Here is a 22,500-nt window from a genome sequence, read left to right as displayed (position 1 = left end):
TACAGGACCAGTATTGTGTTGTTGAAGAAAAACTGTTTTTTTTTACATTTTTAGGTAAGGTTCCCCCCTAATGACATTTTAGCCAAAAAAAAGTTTTCAAAAAATAGAAATTTTCTGCCCTTTTTGGGTTTTGTCGGAACTCCTGGTTTTGAGACATCTCTTACAACTGCAGGACCAGTATTGTGTTGTTGAAGCAAGACAGTTTTATAAAATTTTCGTATAAGGGTCCCCCCTTACGACATTTTAGCAATTTTTTTCCCCGAAAAATATAACATTTCTGCCATTTTCTGGTTTTGTCGACACTCCTGATGAGGTTTTGAGACATCTCCTACAACTACAGGACCAGTATTGTGCTGTTGAAGCAAAATCATTTTTAAAATTTTTGTATAAGGGTCCCCCCCTTACGACATTTTAGTGAAAAAAAGTTTTAGAAAAATATACAATTTTCTGCCATTTTTGGGTTTTGTCGACACTCCTGTTCTTTAAATGTTTGTATAAGGGTCCCCTCTTACGACATTTAAGCAGAATTTTTGGGGAAAAATATGCATTTTCTGCCATTTTCGGGTTTTGTCGGAACTCCTGATGAGGTTTTGAGACATCTCCTACAACTACAGGACCAGTATTGTGTTGTTGAAGAAAAACTGTTTTTTTTTTTTACATTTTTAGGTAAGGTTCCCCCCTAATGACATTTTAGCCCAAAAAAAGTTTTCAAAAAATAGAAATTTTCTGCCATTTTTGGGTTTTGTCGACACTCCTGATGAGGTTTTGAGACATCTCCTACAACTGCAGGACCAGTAATGTGTTGTTGAAGCAAGACAGTTTTATAAAATTTTCGTATAAGGGTCCCCCTTACGACATTTTAGCATTTTTTCCCCCCGAAAAATATAACATTTCTGCCATTTTTGGGTTTTGTCGAGACTCCTGATGAGGTTTTGAGACATCTCCTACAACTACAGGACCAGTATTGTGTTGTTGAAGCAAAACATTTTTTTTTTTAATTTTGGTTAATTACGACATTTTAGCGAAAAAAAGTTTTAGAAAAATACAAGTTATTTTAGCTACTTTTTTAATTTTGAAAAAATATATACATTTTTTGCCATTTTTGGGTTTTGTCGACACTCCTGATGAGGTTTTGAGACATCTACAACTACAGGACCAGTATTGTGTTGTTGAAGCAAAACATTTTTTTTAAAATTTTGGGTAATTACGACATTTTAGCGAAAAAAAGTTTTAGAAAAATACAAGACATTTTAGCTATTTTTTAAATTTAAAAAAAATATATAAATTTTTTGCCATTTTTGGGTTTTGTCGACACTCCTGATGAGGTTTTGAGACATCTCCTACAACTACAGGACCAGTATTGTACTGTTGAAGCAAAACCGTTTTTTAAATTTTTAGGTTAGGGTACCCCTTTACAACATTTTAGCAAATTTTTTTATCGAAAAATATAACATTTCTGCCATTTTCTGGTTTTGTCGGAACTCCTGATGAGGTTTTGAGACATCTCCTACAACTACAGGACCAGTATTGTGTTGTTGAAGAAAAACTGTTTTTTTTTACATTTTTAGGTAAGGTTCCCCCCTAATGACATTTTAGCCAAAAAAAAGTTTTCAAAAAATAGAAATTTTCTGCCCTTTTTGGGTTTTGTCGGAACTCCTGGTTTTGAGACATCTCTTACAACTGCAGGACCAGTATTGTGTTGTTGAAGCAAGACAGTTTTATAAAATTTTCGTATAAGGGTCCCCCCTTACGACATTTTAGCAATTTTTTTCCCCGAAAAATATAACATTTCTGCCATTTTCTGGTTTTGTCGACACTCCTGATGAGGTTTTGAGACATCTCCTACAACTACAGGACCAGTATTGTGCTGTTGAAGCAAAATCATTTTTAAAATTTTTGTATAAGGGTCCCCCCCTTACGACATTTTAGTGAAAAAAAGTTTTAGAAAAATATACAATTTTCTGCCATTTTTGGGTTTTGTCGACACTCCTGTTCTTTAAATGTTTGTATAAGGGTCCCCTCTTACGACATTTAAGCAGAATTTTTGGGGAAAAATATGCATTTTCTGCCATTTTCGGGTTTTGTCGGAACTCCTGATGAGGTTTTGAGACATCTCCTACAACTACAGGACCAGTATTGTGTTGTTGAAGAAAAACTGTTTTTTTTTTTTACATTTTTAGGTAAGGTTCCCCCCTAATGACATTTTAGCCCAAAAAAAGTTTTCAAAAAATAGAAATTTTCTGCCATTTTTGGGTTTTGTCGACACTCCTGATGAGGTTTTGAGACATCTCCTACAACTGCAGGACCAGTAATGTGTTGTTGAAGCAAGACAGTTTTATAAAATTTTCGTATAAGGGTCCCCCTTACGACATTTTAGCATTTTTTCCCCCCGAAAAATATAACATTTCTGCCATTTTTGGGTTTTGTCGAGACTCCTGATGAGGTTTTGAGACATCTCCTACAACTACAGGACCAGTATTGTGTTGTTGAAGCAAAACATTTTTTTTTTAAATTTTGGTTAATTACGACATTTTAGCGAAAAAAAGTTTTAGAAAAATACAAGTTATTTTAGCTACTTTTTTAATTTTGAAAAAATATATACATTTTTTGCCATTTTTGGGTTTTGTCGACACTCCTGATGAGGTTTTGAGACATCTACAACTACAGGACCAGTATTGTGTTGTTGAAGCAAAACATTTTTTTTAAAATTTTGGGTAATTACGACATTTTAGCGAAAAAAAGTTTTAGAAAAATACAAGACATTTTAGCTATTTTTTAAATTTAAAAAAAATATATAAATTTTTTGCCATTTTTGGGTTTTGTCGACACTCCTGATGAGGTTTTGAGACATCTCCTACAACTACAGGACCAGTATTGTACTGTTGAAGCAAAACCGTTTTTTAAATTTTTAGGTTAGGGTACCCCTTTACAACATTTTAGCAAATTTTTTTATCGAAAAATATAACATTTCTGCCATTTTCTGGTTTTGTCGGAACTCCTGATGAGGTTTTGAGACATCTCCTACAACTGCAGGACCAGTATTGTGTTGTTGAAGCAAAGCATTTTTTTTTTTAAATTTTGGGTAATTACGACATTTGAGCGAAAAAAAGTTTTAGAAAAATACAAGACGTTTTAGCTATTTTTTAAATTTTAAAAAAATATATACATTTTTTTTTGCCATTTTTGGGTTTTGTCGACACTCCTGATGAGGTTTTGAGACATCTCCTACAACTACAGGACCAGTATTTGTGTTGTTGAAGCAAAACATTTTTTTTTTAAATTTTGGGTAATTACGATATTTTAGTGAAAAAAAGTTTTATAAAAATACAAGACATTTTAGCTATTTTTTAAATTTTAAAAAAATATGTAAATTTTTTGCCATTTTTGGGTTTTGTCGACACTCCTGATGAGGTTTTTGAGACATCTCCTACAACTACAGGACCAGTATTGTACTGTTGAAGCAAAACAATTTTTTTTTAATTTTGGGTAATTACGACATTTTAGCGAAAAAAAGTTTTAGAAAAATACAAGACATTTTAGCTATTTTTTAAATTTAAAAAAAATATATAAATTTTTTGCCATTTTTGGGTTTTGTCGACACTCCTGATGAGGTTTTGAGACATCTCCTACAACTACAGGACCAGTATTGTACTGTTGAAGCAAAACCGTTTTTTAAATTTTTAGGTTAGGGTACCCCTTTACAACATTTTAGCAAATTTTTTTATCGAAAAATATAACATTTCTGCCATTTTTGGGTTTTATCGGGACTCCTGATGAGGTTTTGAGACATCTCCTACAACTAAAGGACCAGTATTGTGTTGTTGATACAAAACCGTTTTTAACATTTTTGTGTGAGGGTCCCCCCTTACGACATTTTAGCAATTTTGTTTTCGGAAAAATATAACATTTCTGCCATTTTTGGGTTTTGTCGACACTCCTGATGAGGTTTTGAGACATCTCCTACAACTACAGGACCAGTATTGTGTTGATGAAGCAAAACGGTATTTTTCTTTTTTGTGTAAGGGTCCCCCCTTACGACATTTTAGCACATTTTTTTTCGAAAAATATAACATTTCTGCCGTTTTTGGGTTTTATCGGGACTCATGATGAGGTTTTGAGACATCTCCTACAACTACAGGACCAGTATTGTGTTGTTGAAGCAAAATTATTTTTTTAATTTTTGTGTAAGGGTCCCCCCTTACGACATTTTAGCAATTTGTTTTCCTGAAAAATATAACATTTCTGCCATTTTTGGGTTTTGTCAGGACTCCTGATGAGGTTTTGAGACATCTCCTACAACTACAGGACCAGTATTGTGTTGATGAAGCAAAACGGTATTTTTCTTTTTTGTGTAAGGGTCCCCCCTTACGACATTTTAGCACATTTTTTTTTTCGAAAAATATAACATTTCTGCCATTTTTGGGTTTTATCGGGACTCCTGATGAGGTTTTGAGACATCTCCTACAACTACAGGACCAGTATTGTGTTGTTGAAGCAAAATTATTTTTTAAATTTTTGTGTAAGGGTCCCCCCTTACGACATTTTAGCAAATTTTTTTTCCGCAAAATATAACATTTCTGCCATTTTTGGGTTTTGTCAGGACTCCTGATGAGGTTTTGAGACATCTCCTACAACTACAGGACCAGTATTGTGTTGTTGAAGTAAAATCGTTTTAAAATTTTTTGTGTAAGGGTCCCCCTTACGACATTTTAGTGGAAAATTTGGTTTTTTTTACATTTTTAGGTAAGGTTCCCCCCTAATGACATTTTAGCCAAAAAAAAGTTTTCAAAAAATAGAAATTTTCTGCCCTTTTTGGGTTTTGTCGACACTCCTGTTGAGGTTTTGAGACATCTCTTACAACTACAGGACCAGTATTGTGTTGTTGAAGCAAAACTATTCCTTACGACATTTTAGCGATCTTTTTTTCTCGAAAAATATAAAATTACTGCCATTTTTGGGTTTTGTCAGGACTCCTGATGAGGTTTTGAGACATCTCCTACAACTACAGGACCAGTATTGTGTTGTTGAAGCAAAACTATTTTTTAAATTTTTGTGTAAGGGTCCCCCCTTACGACATTTTAGCGAATTTTTTTTCCGAAAAATATAAAATTTCTGCCATTTTTGGGTTTTGTCAGGACTCCTGATGAGGTTTTGAGACATCTCCTACAACTACAGGACCAGTATTGTGTTGTTGAAGCAAAACATTTTTTTTTTTTAATTTTGGGTAATTACAACATTTTAGCGAAAAAAAGTTTTAGAAAAATACAAGACATTTTAGCTATTTTTTAAATTTAAAAAAAATATATACATTTTTTGCCATTTTTGGGTTTTGTCGACACTCCTGATGAGGTTTTGAGACATCTCCTACAACTACAGGACCAGTATTGTGTTGTTGAAGCAAAACTATTTTTTAAATTTTTGTGTAAGGGTCCCCCCTTACGACATTTTAGCGAATTTTTTTCCCGAAAAATATAACATTTCTGCCATTTTTGGGTTTTGTCAGGACTCCTGATGAGGTTTTGAGACATCTCCTACAACTACAGGACCAGTATTGTGTTGTTGAAGCAAAACATTTTTTTTTTTTAATTTTGGGTAATTACGACATTTTAGCGAAAAAAAGTTTTAGAAAAATACAAGACATTTTAGCTATTTTTTAAATTTAAAAAAAATATATAAATTTTTTGCCATTTTTGGGTTTTGTCGACACTCCTGATGAGGTTTTGAGACATCTCCTACAACTACAGGACCAGTATTGTGTTGTTGAAGCAAAATATTTTTTTTTTTTAAATTTTGGGTAATCACGACATTTTAGCGAAAAAAAGTTTTAGAAAAATACAAGACATTTTAGCTATTTTTTAAATTTAAAAAAAATATATAATTTTTTTGCCATTTTTGGGTTTTGTCGACACTCCTGATGAGGTTTTGAGACATCTCCTACAACTACAGGACCAGTATTGTGTTGTTGAAGCAAAACATTTTTTTTTAAATTTTGGGTAATTACGACATTTTAGCGAAAAAAAGTTTTAGAAAATTACAAGACATTTTAGCTATTTTTTAAATTAAAAAAATATATATATAATTTTTTTGCCATTTTTGGGTTTTGTCGACACTCCTGATGAGGTTTCGAGACATCTCCTACAACTACAGGACCAGTATTGTACTGTTGAAGCAAAACCGTTTTTTAGATTTTTAGGTTAGGGTACCCCTTTACAACATTGTTGCAAATTTTTTTAACGAAAAATATAACATTTCTGCCATTTTTGGGGTTTATCGGGACTCCTGATGAGGTTTTGAGACATCTCCTACAACTAAAGGACCAGTATTGTGTTGTTGATACAAAACCGTTTTTAACATTTTTGTGTGAGGGTCCCCCCTTACGACATTTTAGCAATTTTGTTTTCGGAAAAATATAACATTTCTGCCATTCTTGGGTTTTGTCGACACTCCTGATGAGGTTTTGAGAAATCTCCTACAACTACAGGACCAGTATTGTGTTGATGAAGCAAAACGGTATTTTTCTTTTTTGTGTAAGGGTCCCCCCTTACGACATTTTAGCACATTTTTTTTTCGAAAAATATAACATTTCTGCCATTTTTGGGTTTTATCGGGACTCCTGATGAGGTTTTGAGACATCTCCTACAACTACAGGACCAGTATTGTGTTGTTGAAGCAAAATTATTTTTTAAATTTTTGTGTAAGGGTCCCCCCTTACGACATTTTAGCGAAAAAAATTTCCGAAAAATATAACATTTCTGCCATTTTTGGGTTTTGTCAGGACTCCTGATGAGGTTTTGAGACATCTCCTACAACTACAGGACCAGTATTGTGTTGTTGAAGTAAAATCGTTTTAAAAATTTTTGTGTAAGGGTCCCCCTCACGATATTTTAGTGGGAAATTTTGTTTTTCTTTTACATTTTTAGGTAAGGTTCCCCCCTAATGACATTTTAGCCAAAAAAAAGTTTTCAAAAAATAGAAATTTTCTGCCCTTTTTGGGTTTTGTCGACACTCCTGATGAGGTTTTGAGACATCTCCTACAACTACAGGACCAGTATTGTGTTGTTGAAGCAAAACTATTTTTTAAATTTTTGTGTAAGGGTCCCCACTTACGACATTTTAGCGATTTTTTTCCCCGAAAAATATAAAATTACTGCCATTTTTGGGTTTTGTCGACACTCCTGATGAGGTTTTGAGACATCTCCTACAACTACAGGACCAGTATTGTGTTGTTGAAGAAAAACTTTTTTTTTTTTTTTACATTTTTAGGTAAGGGTCCCCCCTAATGACATTTTAGCCAAAAAAAAGTTTTCAAAAAATAGAAATTTTTTGCCCTTTTTGGGTTTTGTCGACACTCCTGTTGAGGTTTTGAGACATCTCCTACAACTACAGGACCAGTATTGTGTTGTTGAAGCAAAACTATTTTTTAAATTTTTGTGTAAGGGTCCCCCTTACGACATTTTAGCGATTTTTTCTTCCGAAAAATATAAAATTACTGCCATTTTTGGGTTTTGTCAGGACTCCTGATGAGGTTTTGAGACATCTCCTACAACTACAGGACCAGTATTGTGTTGTTGAAGCAAAACCGTTCTTTAAATGTTTGTATAAGGGTCCCCTCTTACGACATTTAAGCAGAATTTTTGGGGAAAAATATGCATTTTCTGCCATTTTCGGGTTTTGTCGGAACTCCTGATGAGGTTTTGAGACATCTCCTACAACTACAGGACCAGTATTGTGTTGTTGAAGAAAAACTGTTTTTTTTTTTTTACAATTTTATGTAAGGGTCCCCCCTTACGACATTTTAGCGATTTTTTTTTCCGAAAAATATAAAATTACTGCCATTTTGGGTTTTGTCAGGACTCCTGATGAGGTTTTGAGACATCTCCTACAACTACAAGACCAGTATTGTGTTGTTGAAGTAAAATCGTTTTTAAAATGTTTGTGTAAGGGTCCCCCTTACGACATTTTAGTGGAAAATTTTGAGGAAGAATTTGCATTTTCTGCCATTTTTGGGTTTTGTCGGGACTCCTGATGAGGTTTTGAGACATCTCCTACAACTACAGGACCAGTATTGTGTTGTTGAAGAAAAACTGTTTTTTTTTTTTTACATTTTTAGGTAAGGTTCCCCCCTAATGACATTTTAGCCAAAAAAAAAGTTTTCAAAAAATAGAAATTTTCTGCCCTTTTTGGGTTTTGTCGACACTCCTGTTGAGGTTTTGAGACATCTCCTACAACTACAGGACCAGTATTGTGTTGTTGAAGCAAAACTATTTTTTAAATTTTTGTGTAAGGGTCCCCCCTTACGACATTTTAGCGATTTTTTTTTCCGAAAAATATAAAATTACTGCCATTTTGGGTTTTGTCAGGACTCCTGATGAGGTTTTGAGACATCTCCTACAACTACAGGACCAGTATTGTGTTGTTGAAGTAAAATCGTTTTTAAAATTTTTGTGTAAGGGTCCCCCTTACGACATTTTAGTGGAAAATTTTGGGGAAGAATTTGCATTTTCTGCCATTTTTGGGTTTTGTCAGGACTCCTGATGAGGTTTTGAGACATCTCCTACAACTACAGGACCAGTATTGTGTTGTTGAAGTAAAATCGTTTTTAAAATTTTTGGGTAAGGGTCCCCCTTTGACATTTTAGTGGAATATTTTGGGGAAAAATTACAGCTTCAACTCTTCTGGGAAGGCTGTCCACAAGGTTGCCGAGTGTGTTTATAGGGAATTTTCCACCAATCTTTGAAAAAGCGCATTGGTGAGGTCACACACTGCTGAAGGTTCGGGGGAGCCTGGCTGCCATTGCTACGGGGTACGTGAGAGATTCCTGGGATAAATGGAGAATCATGTGTCCTTTCCATCGAGGACGTGGAAGACATCTACCTATTTGGAACCGTGATCGCGGTGGCACCTGCTGATTGGGCTGGGCATTGCTCTGGTGTATCGTCAAATTCATAAGACGATGCCAGCCACTCAAGGAGCCCAAAGGCTGTTCGTCGCAATGGAAGGTTTGGGCAGGGCTGTGGGATCACAGACTGTGGCGATTTCTGAACTGAATCGCAAGATGGATCACATCATGGCGAAGCTTGCTGAAAAAGGAAAAATTGAATATGAGGGCCAGCATGGACGAATAGAACAATTGTAATGTCTGCTCGCGGAAAACAAACATCCTCCCTGCTTGCTCTCTTTGTTTTGTCTTGTCCGAACTTTTTCTTTGCGCTGTCCTCAAATCGAAACATCAGACATGGAAATGATCAGCTGGACTCTCGACGCAATTGACAAAATCTTTTCGACGAGGAAAAGAGGTTCGGGGGAGCCTGGCTGCCATTGCTACGGGGTACATGAGAGATTCCTGGGATAAATGGAGAATCATGTGTCCTTTCCATCCAGGACGTGGAAGACATCTACCTATTTGGAACCGTGATCGCGGTGGCACCTGCTGATTGGGCTGGGCATTGCTCTGGTGTATCGTCAAATTCGTAAGACGATGGCAGCCACTCAAGGAGCCCAAAGGCTGTTCGTCGCAATGGAAGGTTTGGGCCGGGCTGTGGGATCACAGACTGTGGCGATTTCTGAACTGAATCGCAAGATGGATCACATCATGGAGAAGCTTGCCGAAAAAGGAAAAATTGAATATGAGGGCCAGCATGGACGAATAGAACAATTGTAATGTCTGCTCGCAGAAAACAAACATCCTCCCTGCTTGCTTTATTTGTTTTGTCTTGTCTGAACTTTTTCTTTGCGCTGTCCTCAAATCGAAACATCAGACATAGAAATGATCAGCTGGACTCTCGACGCAATTGACAAAATCTTTTCGACGCGGAAAAGAGGTTCGGGGGAGCCTGGCTGCCATTGCTACGGGGTACGTGAGAGATTCCTGGGATAAATGGATAATCATGTGTCCTTTCCATCGAGGACGTGGAAGACATCTACCTATTTGGAACTGTGATCGCGGGGCACCTGCTGATTGGGCTGGGCATTGCTCTGGTGTATCGTCAAAATTCGTAAGACGATGGCAGCCACTCAAGGAGCCCAAAGGCTGTTTGTCGCAATGGAAGGTTTGGGCCGGGCTGTGGTATCACAGACTGTGGCGATTTCTGAACTGAATCGCAAGATGGATCACATCATGGAGAAGCTTGCTGAAAAAGGAACAATTTAATATGAGGGCCAGCATGGACGAATAGAACAATTGTAATGTCTGCTCGCGGAAAACAAACATCCTCCCTGCTTGCTCTCTTTGTTTTGTCTTGTCTGAACTTTTTCTTTGCGCTGTCCTCAAATCTAAACATCAGACATGGAAATGATCAGCTGGACTCTTGACGCAATTGACAAAATCTTTTCGACGAGGAAAAGAGGTTCGGGGGAGCCTGGCTGCCATTGCTACGGGGTACATGAGAGATTCCTGGGATAAATGGAGAATCATGTGTCCTTTCCATCGAGGACGTGGAAGACATCTACCTATTTGGAACCGTGATCGCGGCGGCACCTGCTGATCGGGCTGGGCATTGCTCTGGTGTATCGTCAAATTCGTAAGACGATGGCAGCCACTCAAGGAGCCCAAAGGCTGTTCGTCGCAATGGAAGGTTTGGGCCGGGCTGTGGGATCACAGACTGTGGCGATTTCTGAACTGACTCGCAAGATGGATCACATCATGGAGAAGCTTGCTGAAAAAGGAAAAATTGAATATGAGGGCCAGCATGGACGAATAGAACAATTGTAATGTCTGCTCGTGGAAAACAAACATCCTCCCTGCTTGCTCTCTTTGTTTTGTCTTGTCTGAACTTTTTCTTTGCGCTGTCCTCAAATCGAAACATCAGACGTGGAAATGATCAGCTGGACTCTCGACGCAATTGACAAAAGCTTTTCGACGAGGAAAAGAGGTTCGGGGGAGCCAGGCTGCCATTGCTACGGGGTACGTGAGAGATTCCTGGGATAAATGGAGAATCATGTGTCCTTTCCATTCAGGACGTGGAAGACATCTACCTATTTGGAACCGTGATTGCGGGGTACCTACTGATCGGGCTGGGCATTGCTCTGGTGTATCGTCAAATTCGTAAGACGATGGCAGCCACTCAAGGAGCCCAAAGGCTGTTCGTCGCAATGGAAGGTTTGGGCAGCGCTGTGGGATCACAGACTGTGGCGATTTCTGAACTGAATCGCAAGATGGATCACATCATGGCGAAGCTTGCTGAAAAAGGAAAAATTGAAGATGAGGGCCAGCATGGACGAATAGAACAATTGTAATGTCTGCTCGCGGAAAACAAACATCCTAATCTACGATTTGACTCCCTCGAACGGCCTTGACGCTGTGAACAACAGGAACAGGCTGTTCTGAAAACACCCCCCGAGGACACCTCAATGATGGACGCTTTTGACCTCCCTCCCTCCCTCCTCGACGACACCTGGAGTCGAACTTTTGCTTGCGTGCAGAACGGCCCCAGCCTATGAACATTACATCATCACATCCAAGACAATGGGCACATACAACCCCCCCTCCTCCACCCCACGCCTTCACCACCGCTTGTTTCCCCTCGGAGTGATGGATGGATGGATGGCAGCGTTTCATAGCAGCAGTCGACCTCCAGGGCCCCAACTCCCCTTCCCCTCCACATGTTTATGTGTGCATGGCATGGAGGTTTTTTCCCACTCCAGACTGGGCCCCCTTAGGAGCCCAGTCTATATTGTATTTTTTTACTCATCTAATTTATTTTTACCCCATATTTGTTCCCACTACCTTAAGTTGGTGTCCTTAATCTCGTTATATGCAAATATAATGACAATAAAGTCCATTCTATTCTATTCTATCTTCTTCCCCAGCGTTTTACCTTTTCCTTATCTTTTATGGGGCGCTTTTGGCGACCCATCAGCGTTCCTGTTCTGTAACCCTGTACACTGTTTGTTTGTCTAATCTTGAACGGGTTTGTGCTGAAAACATAGTTTCGTTGTACTTGTTGCAATGACAATAAAGTCCTATCCTACCCTATCCCAAAGGTGTTCTATCGGATTCAGGTCAGGACTCTGTGCAGGCCAGTCAAGTTCATCCACACAGACTCTTGTCATGGACCTTGCTTTGTCAGTCATGTTGGAAGAGGAAGGGGCCCGCTCCAAACTGTTCCCACAATTTTGGGAGCATGGAATTGTCCAAAAAATGTTTTGGTATCCTGGAGCATTCAAAGTTTCTCTCACTGGAACTAAGGGGCCAAGCCCACACCATAATTCCTCCTCCACCAAAAATTCACACTCGTCACAATACGGTCCGAAATGTACCAATCTCCTGGCAACCCGCCCATCAGATTGCCAGATGGAAAAGTGTGACTCATCGGTCCAGAGAAGGCGTCTCCACTGCTCTAGAGTCCAGTGGTGATGTCCTTTTTTTTTTTTTTTTTTTTTTTTTTTTTTTTTTTTTTTTTTTTGATGTCCTTTACACCACTGCATCCCACGCTTTGCATTGGACTTGGTGATGTACGGCTTAGATACAGCTGCTCGGCCATGGAAACCCATTCCATGAAGCTCCCTGCGTACTGTACGTGGGCTAATTGGAAGGTCACATGAAGTTTGGAGCTCTGTAGCAACTGACTGTGCAGAAAGTCTTTGCACTATGCTGACCTCTCTGTCAGTTTACCTGGCCTACCACTTTGTGGCTGAGTTGCTGTTGTTCCCAAACTCTTCCATATTTGGAATATTTAGGAGCGAGGAAATTTCACGACTGGATTTGTTGCACAGGTGGCATCCTATGACAGTTCCACGCTGGAAATCACTGAGAGCGGCTCATTCTTTCGCAAATGTTTGTAGAAACAGTCTCCATGCCTAAGTGCTTGATTTGATACACCGGGCCTATATTACCAAATACTTTTGTCAATATAGTGCATGTTCTCAAATGGGCACGTACGCTTTCTTGGTGCCGTAGCTCCTGTAGTCGACGGCCGCAGAGATGCCCACCACCAGCGCGGGGAAGCAGTAGCCGCACAGGTAGTAGTACTTCTTGCGGGAGTACTCGCTCTCGAACACCTCCACCAGCATGAGGTAGAGCTGCACGGCCTCCAGGCACATCCAGGAGAAGGCAGCCAGGAAGAAGAAGTGCAGGAGTCCGGCGAAGATGGGACAGGCGATCTGGAGCAAGAGAAAAGTGTGATTAAACAGAAAAGGAGGAGCACAGCAGGGGGGGTCAGTGGCTCCACAGTCCAAACACCTTAGTGTTTGTGCAATTCAAACCATCAGCTTACTTTTATGGACAAAGCAAAGATAATCAGCGGGCAGCGAACTGTAAAATTTGGAGATTTTTTTTTCAGTCTTATAAATGATGTCATTTATTTAAAAAAGTACAACAAATGTTAATATAAGATGAATATAGTCGTGAAAGTTCAATTAAAAGGTTTGCCGTTTTTTTTTTTCAAACTCAGGGAGTACGTTTCTGAGGGCTTAACCCAAATGATTTAGTTTTAGGAGTTTTAGGACATTTTAGTGAATTTTTTGTGTGAAAAATATGCATTTTCTGCAATTTCTGGGTTTTGTCGGGACTCCTGATGAGGTTTTGAGACATCTCCTACAACTACAGGACCAGTATTGTGTTGTTGAAGTTAAACCCTTTCTTTTAATTTTGCGTAAGGGTCCCCCCTTACGACATTTTAGCAATTTTTTTTCCTGAAAAATGTAACATTTCTGCTATTTTTGTTTTTTTTTGGGACTCCTGATGAGGTTTTGAGACGTCTCTTACAACTAAAACACCACTATTGTGTTGTTGAAGCAAAACCGTTTTTTTTTTAATTTTGTGTAAGGGTCCCCCCTTACGACATTTTAGCAAATTTTTTTTCTGAAAAATATAACATTTCTGCCATTTTCGGGTTTTGTCGACACTCCTGATGAGGTTTTGAGACGTCTCCTACAACTACAGGACCAGTATTGTGTTGTTGAAGAAAAAACGTTTTGTACATTTTTGTGTAATGGTCCCCCCTTACGACATTTTAATGAAAAAAAGTTTTAGAAAAATATAAATTTTCTGCCATTTTTGGGTTTTGTTGGGACTCCTGATGAGGTTTTGAGACATCTCCTATAACTACAAGACCAGTATTTAGCAATTGAAGCGAAACCGTTTTTAAAATGTTTGTGTAAGGGTCCCCCCTTACGACATTTTAGTGAAAAAAAGTTTTAGAAAAATATAAATTTTCTGCCATTTTTGGGTTTTGTTGGGACTCCTGATGAGGTTTTGAGACATCTCCTACAACTACAGGACCAGTATTGTGCTGTTGAAGTAAAATCGTTTTTAAAATTTTTGTGTAAGGGTCCCTTACGACATTTTAGCGAATTTTTTCCCCGAAAAATATAAAATTACTGCCATTTTTGGGTTTTGTCAGGACTCCTGATGAGGTTTTGAGACATCTCCTACAACTACAGGACCAGTATTGTGTTGTTGATACAAAACCATTTTTAACATTTTTGTGTGAGGGTCCCCCCTTACGACATTTTAGGAATTTTGTTTTAGGAAAAATATAACATTTCTGCCATTTTTGGGTTTTGTCGACACTCCTGATGAGGTTTTGAGACATCTCTTACAACTACAGGACCAGTATTGTGTTGCTGAAGCAAAACGGTATTTCTCTTTTTTGTGTAAGGGTCCCCCCTTACGACATTTTAGCGAATTTTTTTATCGAAAAATATAACATTTCTGCCATTTTTGGGTTTTATCGGGACTCCTGATGAGGTTTTGAGACATCTCCTACAACTAAAGGACCAGTATTGTGTTGTTGAAGAAAAAACGTTTTAAAAATGTTTGTGTAAGGGTCCCCCCTTAAGACATTTTAGCAACTTTTTTTTTCGAAAAATATAAATGTTCTGCCATTTTTGGGTTTTGTCGACACTCCTGATGAGGTTTTGAGACATCTCCTACAACTACAGGACCAGTATTGTACTGTTGAAGCAAGACAGTTTTTAAATTATTTAGGTAAGGGTCCCCCCTTACGGCATTTTAGTACATTTTTCTTTCGAAAAATATAACATTTCTGCCATTTTTGGGTTTTATCGGGACTCCTGATGAGGTTTTGAGACATCTCCTACAACTACAGGACCAGTATTGTGTTGTTGAAGCAAAATCGTTTTTAAAATTTTTGTGTAAGGGTCCCCCTTACGACATTTTAGTGGAAAACTTTGGGGAAAATATGCATTTTCTGCCATTTTTGGGTTTTGTCGGGACTCCTGATGAGGTTTTGAGACGTCTCCTACAACTACAAGACCAGTATTTAGCAATTGAAGCGAAACCGTTTTTAAAATGTTTGTGTAAGGGTCCCCCCTTATGACATTTTAACCAATTTTTTTTTCTGAAAAATATAAAATTTCTGCCATTTTTGGGTTTTGTCGACACTCCTGATGAGGTTTTGAGATGTCTCCTACAACTACAGGACCATTATAGAGTTGTTGAAGCAAAACCGTTTTTAAAATTTTTGTGTAAGGGTGCCCCCTTACGACATTTTAGCAAATTTTGTTTTCGAAAAATATAAAATTTCTGCCCTTTTTGTGATTTGTCGACACTCCTGATGAGGTTTTGAGACATCTAATACAACTACAGGACCAGTATTGTGTTGATGAAGCAAAACGGTAATTTTCTTTTTTGTGTAAGGGCATTTTAGCGGAAAAAGTTTTTTTTTAAAATACATTTTTTATCATTTACGGTTTTTGTCGGGACTCCTGATGAGGTTTTGAGACATCTCCTACAAATACAAGACCAGTATTTAGCAATTGAAGTGAAACCGTTTTTAAAATTTTTGTGTAAGGGTCCCCCCTTACGACATTTTAGTGAATTTTTTTCCCGAAAAATATAACATTTCTGCCATTTTCGGGTTTTTTTGGGATTCCTGATGAGGTTTTGAGACATCTCCTACAACTACAGGACCAGTATTGTGTTGTTGAAGCGAAACCGTTTTTAACATTTTTGTGTAAGGGTCCCCTTACGACATTTTAGCAAATTTTTTTTTCGAAAAATATAAAATTTCTGCCATTTTTGAGTTTTATCGGGACTCCTGATGAGGTTTTGAGACATCTCCTACAACTACAGGACCAGTATTGTGTTGTTGAAGCAAAACGGTATTTTTCTTTTTTGTGTAAGGGTCCCCCCTTACGACATTTTAGCACATTTTTTTTTTCGAAAAATATAAAATTTCTGCAGTTTTTGGGTTTTATCGGGACTCCTGATGAGGTTTTGAGACATCTCCTACAACTACAGGACCAGTACTGTGTTGTTGAAGAAAGACAGTTTTATAAAATTTTCGTATAAGGGTCCTCCCTTCCGACATTTTAGCAATTTTTTTCCCCGAAAAATATAACATTTCTGCCATTTTCTGGTTTTGTCGACACTCCTGATGAGGTTTTGAGACATCTCCTACAACTACAGGACCAGTATTGTGTTGTTGAAGCAAAACATATTTTTTTTTTAATTTTGGGTATTTACGACATTTTAGCGAAAAAAAGTTTTAGAAAAATACAAGACATTTTAGCTATTTTTTAAATTTAAATAAAATATATACATATTTTGCCATTTTTGGGTTTTGTCGACACTCCTGATGAGGTTTTGAGACATCTCCTACAACTACAGGACCAGTATTGTACTGTTGAAGCAAAACCGTTTTTTAAATTTTTAGGTTAGGGTACCCCTCTACAACATTTTAGCAAATTTTTTTATCGAAAAATATAACATTTCTGCCATTTTTGGGTTTTATCGGGACTCCTGATGAGGTTTTGAGACATCTCCTACAACTACAGGACCAGTATTGTGTTGTTGAAGCAAAACCGTTTTTTTAATTTTTAGGTTAGGGTCCCCCCTTACGACATTTTAGCACTTTTTTTTTCCGAAAAATATAACATTTTTGCCATTTTTGGGTTTTGTCGACACTCCTGTTGAGGTTTTGAGACATCTCCTACAACTACAGGACCAGTATTGTGTTGTTGATACAAAACCGTTTTTAACATTTTTGTGTGAGGGTCCCCCCTTACGACATTTTAGGGTACCCCCTTACGACATTTTAGCAATTTTGTTTTCGGAAAAATATAACATTTCTGCCATTTTTGGGTTTTGTCGACACTCCTGAAGAGGTTTTGAGACATCTCCTACAACTACAGGACCAGTGTTGTGCTTTTGAAGCAAGACAGTTTTTTTTTAAATTTGTGTAAGGGTTCCCCCTTACGACATTTTAGCGAAAAAAGTTTTCCAAAAATATAAATTTTCCGCCATTTTCGGGTTTTATCGGGACTCCTGATGAGGTTTTGAGACATCTCCTACAACTACAGGACCAGTATTGTGTTGATGAAGCAAAACAGTATTTTTCTTTTTTGTGTAAGGGTCCCCCCTTATGAAATTTTAGCACTTTTTTTTTTCGAAAAATATAACATTTCTGCCATTTTTGGGTTTTATCGGGACTCCTGATGAGGTTTTGAGACATCTCCTACAACTACAGGACCAGTATTGTGTTGTTGAAGCAAGACAGTTTTATAAAATTTTCGTATAAGGGTCCCCCCTTATGACATTTTAGCAATTTTTTTCCCCGAAAAATATAACTTTTCTGCCATTTTCTGGTTTTGTCGACACTCCTGATGAGGTTTTAAGACATCTCCTAGAACTACAGGACCAGTATTGTGTTGATGAAGCAAAACCGTTTTAAAATGTTTAGGTTAGGGTACCCCCTTACAACATTTTAGCAATTTTTTTTATTGAAAAATATAACATTTCTGCCATTTTCGGGTTTTATCGGGACTCCTGATGAGGTTTTGAGACATCTCCTACAACTACAGGACCAGTATTGTGTTGATGAAGCAAAACAGTATTTTTATTTTTTGTGTAAGGTTCCCCCCTTACGACATTTTAACAATTTTGTTTTCGGAAAAATATAACATTTCTGCCATTTTTGGGTTTTATCGGGACTCCTGATGAGGTTTTGAGACATCTCCTACAACTACAGGACCAGTATTGTGTTGTTGAAGCAAAACCGTTTTTTTAATTTTTAGGTTAGGGTCCCCCCTTACGACATTTTAGCACTTTTTTTTTCCGAAAAATATAACATTTTTGCCATTTTTGGGTTTTGTCGACACTCCTGTTGAGGTTTTGAGACATCTCCTACAACTACAGGACCAGTATTGTGTTGTTGATACAAAACCGTTTTTAACATTTTTGTGTGAGGGTCCCCCCTTACGACATTTTAGGGTACCCCCTTACGACATTTTAGCAATTTTGTTTTCGGAAAAATATAACATTTCTGCCATTTTTGGGTTTTGTCGACACTCCTGAAGAGGTTTTGAGACATCTCCTACAACTACAGGACCAGTGTTGTGCTTTTGAAGCAAGACAGTTTTTTTTTAAATTTGTGTAAGGGTTCCCCCTTACGACATTTTAGCGAAAAAAGTTTTCCAAAAATATAAATTTTCCGCCATTTTCGGGTTTTATCGGGACTCCTGATGAGGTTTTGAGACATCTCCTACAACTACAGGACCAGTATTGTGTTGATGAAGCAAAACAGTATTTTTCTTTTTTGTGTAAGGGTCCCCCCTTATGAAATTTTAGCACTTTTTTTTTTCGAAAAATATAACATTTCTGCCATTTTTGGGTTTTATCGGGACTCCTGATGAGGTTTTGAGACATCTCCTACAACTACAGGACCAGTATTGTGTTGTTGAAGCAAGACAGTTTTATAAAATCTTCGTATAAGGGTCCCCCCTTACGACATTTTAGCAATTTTTTCCCCCGAAAAATATAACTTTTCTGCCATTTTCTGGTTTTGTCGACACTCCTGATGAGGTTTTAAGACATCTCCTAGAACTACAGGACCAGTATTGTGCTGTTGAAGCAAAACCGTTTTTAAAATGTTTAGGTTAGGGTACCCCCTTACAACATTTTAGCAAATTTTTTTATTGAAAAATATAACATTTCTGCCATTTTCGGGTTTTATCGGGACTCCTGATGAGGTTTTCAGACATCACCTACAACTACAGGACCAGTATTGTGTTGTTAAAGCAAAGCCGTTTTTTTACATTTTTTGTATACGACATTTTAGCGGAAAAAAAAGGTTTAAAAAAACATGCATTTTCTGCCATTTTCGGGTTTTGTCGACACTCCTGGTGAGGTTTTGAGACATCTCCTACAACTACAGGACCAGTATTGTGTTGTTGAAGCAAAACAGTATTTTTATTTTTTGTCTAAGGGTCCCCTCTTACGACATTTTAGCAATTTTTTCCCCTGAAAAATATAACATTTCTGTCATTTTCTGGTTTTGTCGACACTCCTGATGAGGTTTTGAGACATCTCTTACAACTACAACACCACTATTATGTTGTTGAAGCAAAACTGTTTTTTTTTTAATTTTTGTGTAAGGGTCCCCCCTTACGACATTTTAGCGAATTTTTTTTCCGAAAAATATAAAATTTCTGCCATTTTTGAGTTTTGTCAGGACTCCTGATGAGGTTTTGAGACATCTCCTACAACTACAGGACCAGTATTGTGTTGTTGAAGCAAAACGGGTATTTTGCTTTTTTGTGTATGGGTCCCCTCTTACGACATTTTAGCGAAAAAAAAGTTTTAGAAAAATATGCATTTTCTGCCATTTTCGGGTTTTGTCGGGATTCCTGATGAGGTTTTGAGACATCTCCTACAACTACAGGACCAGTATTGTGTTGTTGAAGCAAAACCGTTTTTTTTAATTTTTGTGTAAGGGTCCCCCCTTACGACATTTTAGCACCATTTTTTTTTCGAAAAATATAACATTTCTGCCATTTTTGGGTTTTATCGGGACTCCTGATGAGGTTTTGAGACATTTCCTACAACTACAGGACCAGTATTGTGTTGATGAAGCAAAACAGTATTTTTATTTTTTGTGTAAGGGTCCCCCCTTATGACATTTTAGCGAAAAAAAAAAGCTTTAAAAAAATATGAAATTTCTGCCTTTTTTTTAACTTTTGTCGGGACTCCTGATATGATTGTGAGGTTATAGAGACAAGGCTATGAGTTAATGGCTTAAGGACAACACAGACTACTCACAAGGTAGTCGGTCTTGTCGATGCCGACCAGGAAGAGCAGCTCGGCGATGAAGAGGTTGACGTAGAGGTTCTTGTGGATGGTGTTGCGGTCGGTCTGCAGGCCGCGCAGGAAGCAGAAGGTGGAGATGCAGATGGCGAGACACACCAGCGAGATGACGATGCCCACCCAGGTGATGACCAGCAGGATCAGCTCCTGCATCTGACCCTGGAACTGAAGCGGCAACAACATCAGACAAAAAAGTGCGAGGAGGGAAACAATACACGGGCAGACGGAACAACGAGGAAAAAAAAAACATTCCTTCATTCAATATTTGTAAATATATGCACGGAGCTAAAGTGTGAAGGCAAGAGACGACATGTCCTGAGTGAAAGGGAACAAAGAAGAAAAGGACATTGAAATTCATGCCAACGTCAGCCTGAAATAGCAGGACGGGGATTTGTGAGCGTCTTTAAATGTCGGCTTGAAAGACGGAGAGAGAGAAGGAGAAATATTTCAAAACAAAGAGCTTGTCAAGCGTTAATGTGCGCACATCTGCATTAATTACTGCTTGTCCATTAGCTGCAGGACGTTTCCTTCGTCACTGATCGGGAAAATTAACAATCAATTACCCTTTCAGTTCTAATACTCTTACATTCATTAAGTTGGCCGAAACATTAACAAAAAAAGGGATCCAACAGTATCAATTTTCTGCACTTTTGTGTGTGTTTTAATACATGTTCATTGTGTGAATGCTCCAAAACATTCACACATATGGTTTTCTACACCAACATTCATATGTTTATTATTGTGTGAATGCTCCAAAACATTCACACATACAGTATGGTTTTCTACATCAACATTCATATATTTATTTTTGTGTAAATGCTCCAAAACATTCACACATATAGTTTTCTACACCAACATTCATATATTTATTATTGTGTGAATGCTCCAAAACATTCACACATACAGTATGGTTTTCTACACCAACATTCATATATTTATTATTGTGTGAATGCTCCAAAACATTCACACATATAGTTTTCTACACCAACATTCATATATTTATTATTGTGTGAATGCTCCAAAACATTCACACATACAGTATGGTTTTCTACACCAACATTCATTTATTTATTATTGTGTGAATGCTCCAAAACATTCACACATATGGTTTTCTACATGCTACGGAAAAAGCTGTCCGCTTAGTTGCCAGAATTTTTGTGTTAAATTGACATTGACATGCCAAAAAGAATAACAATTTTCAAAGGGAGACAGGTGTGGACTGCAGGCGGGCCAGGAAAGTACCCGCACTCTTTTACTATGAAGCCACGTTGATGTAACACGTGGCTTGGCATTGTCTTGCTGAAATAAGCAGGGGCGTCCATGGTAACGTTGCTATGTTGCTCCAAAACCTGTATGTACCTTTCAGCATTAATGGCGCCTTCACAGATGTGTAAGTTACCCATGTCTTGGGCACTAATACACCCCCATACCATCACACATGCTGCCTTTTACACTTTGCGCCTAGAACAATCCGGATGGTTCTTTTCCTCTTTGGTCCGGAGGACACGACGTCCACAGTTTCCAAAAAACAATTTGAAATGTGGACTCGTCAGACCACAGAACACTTTTCCACTTTGTATCAGTCCATCTTAGATGAGCTCGGGCCCAGCGAAGCCGACGGCGTTTCTGGGTGTTGTTGATAAACGGTTTTCGCCTTGCATAGGAGAGTTTTAACGTGCACTTACAGATGTAGCGACCAACTGTAGTTACCGACAGTGGGTTTCTGAAGTGTTCCCTGAGCCCATGCGGTGATATCCTTTACACACCGATGTCGCTTGTTGATGCAGTACAGCCTGAGGGATGGAAGGTCACGGGCTTCGCTGCTTACGTGCAGTGATTTCTCCAGATTCTCTGAACCCTTTGATGATATTACGGAGCGTAGATGGTGAAACCCCTAAATTCCTTGCAATAGCTGGTTGAGAAACGTTGTTCTTAAACTGTTCAACAATTTGCTCAGGCATTTGTTGACAAAGTGGTGACCCTCGCCCCGTCCTTGTTTGTGAATGACTGAGCATTTCACGGAATCTACTTTTATACCCAATCATGGCACCCACCTGTTCCCAATTAGCCTGCACACCTGTGGGATGTTCCAAATAAGTCTTTGATGAGCATTCCTCAACTTTATCAATGACAATAAAACTCTATTCTATTCTACAAGTATGAGTTTTCTCCTTTTCTATTCTAACTGAATTCACTCATTTCCTATTTTCAGTACTTTCTGGGATTTTTTTCTGTTGTTGTCTATTGTTTTTGCTCCCTCCTCTTACCATCATGTTCTAGCTTCCAAGGCAGAACCTCAATTTACCATTCCCTCCTTATGAGAACTTTTACATTCATGAAGTACAAATATGGTGTATGAATTGTCTCCATGTACCAATGTTTTATCCATCCATCCATTCCTGGGCGGGACGGGGGCGGGATTTACAATTTGAATTCTGCCTGGTAACACAAGA

At 38.1% G+C, this 22,500-nt stretch overlaps 1 protein-coding gene across 5 annotated transcripts in view; it reads right to left on the bottom strand.

Moving 5' to 3' along the window:
• Positions 1 to 22,500, bottom strand: part of adgrl1a (adhesion G protein-coupled receptor L1a) — a 562,743-nt gene that overhangs the window by 30,112 nt on the left and 510,131 nt on the right. For all 5 annotated transcript variants that reach the window (XM_061982077.1, XM_061982076.1, XM_061982075.1 and 2 more), the window contains 2 exons: positions 20,003 to 20,212; positions 12,881 to 13,101 (listed from right to left, as the gene is read on the bottom strand). In XM_061982077.1, the coding sequence (XP_061838061.1) occupies positions 12,881 to 13,101; positions 20,003 to 20,212 (431 nt within the window). The remainder of the gene's footprint in view (positions 1 to 12,880; positions 13,102 to 20,002; positions 20,213 to 22,500) is intronic.

The sequence above is a fragment of the Nerophis lumbriciformis genome, linkage group LG24, assembly GCF_033978685.3.
Source record: "Nerophis lumbriciformis linkage group LG24, RoL_Nlum_v2.1, whole genome shotgun sequence".
Taxonomy (NCBI): domain Eukaryota; kingdom Metazoa; phylum Chordata; class Actinopteri; order Syngnathiformes; family Syngnathidae; genus Nerophis; species Nerophis lumbriciformis.
This window is presented reverse-complemented; position numbering and strand designations above follow the sequence as displayed.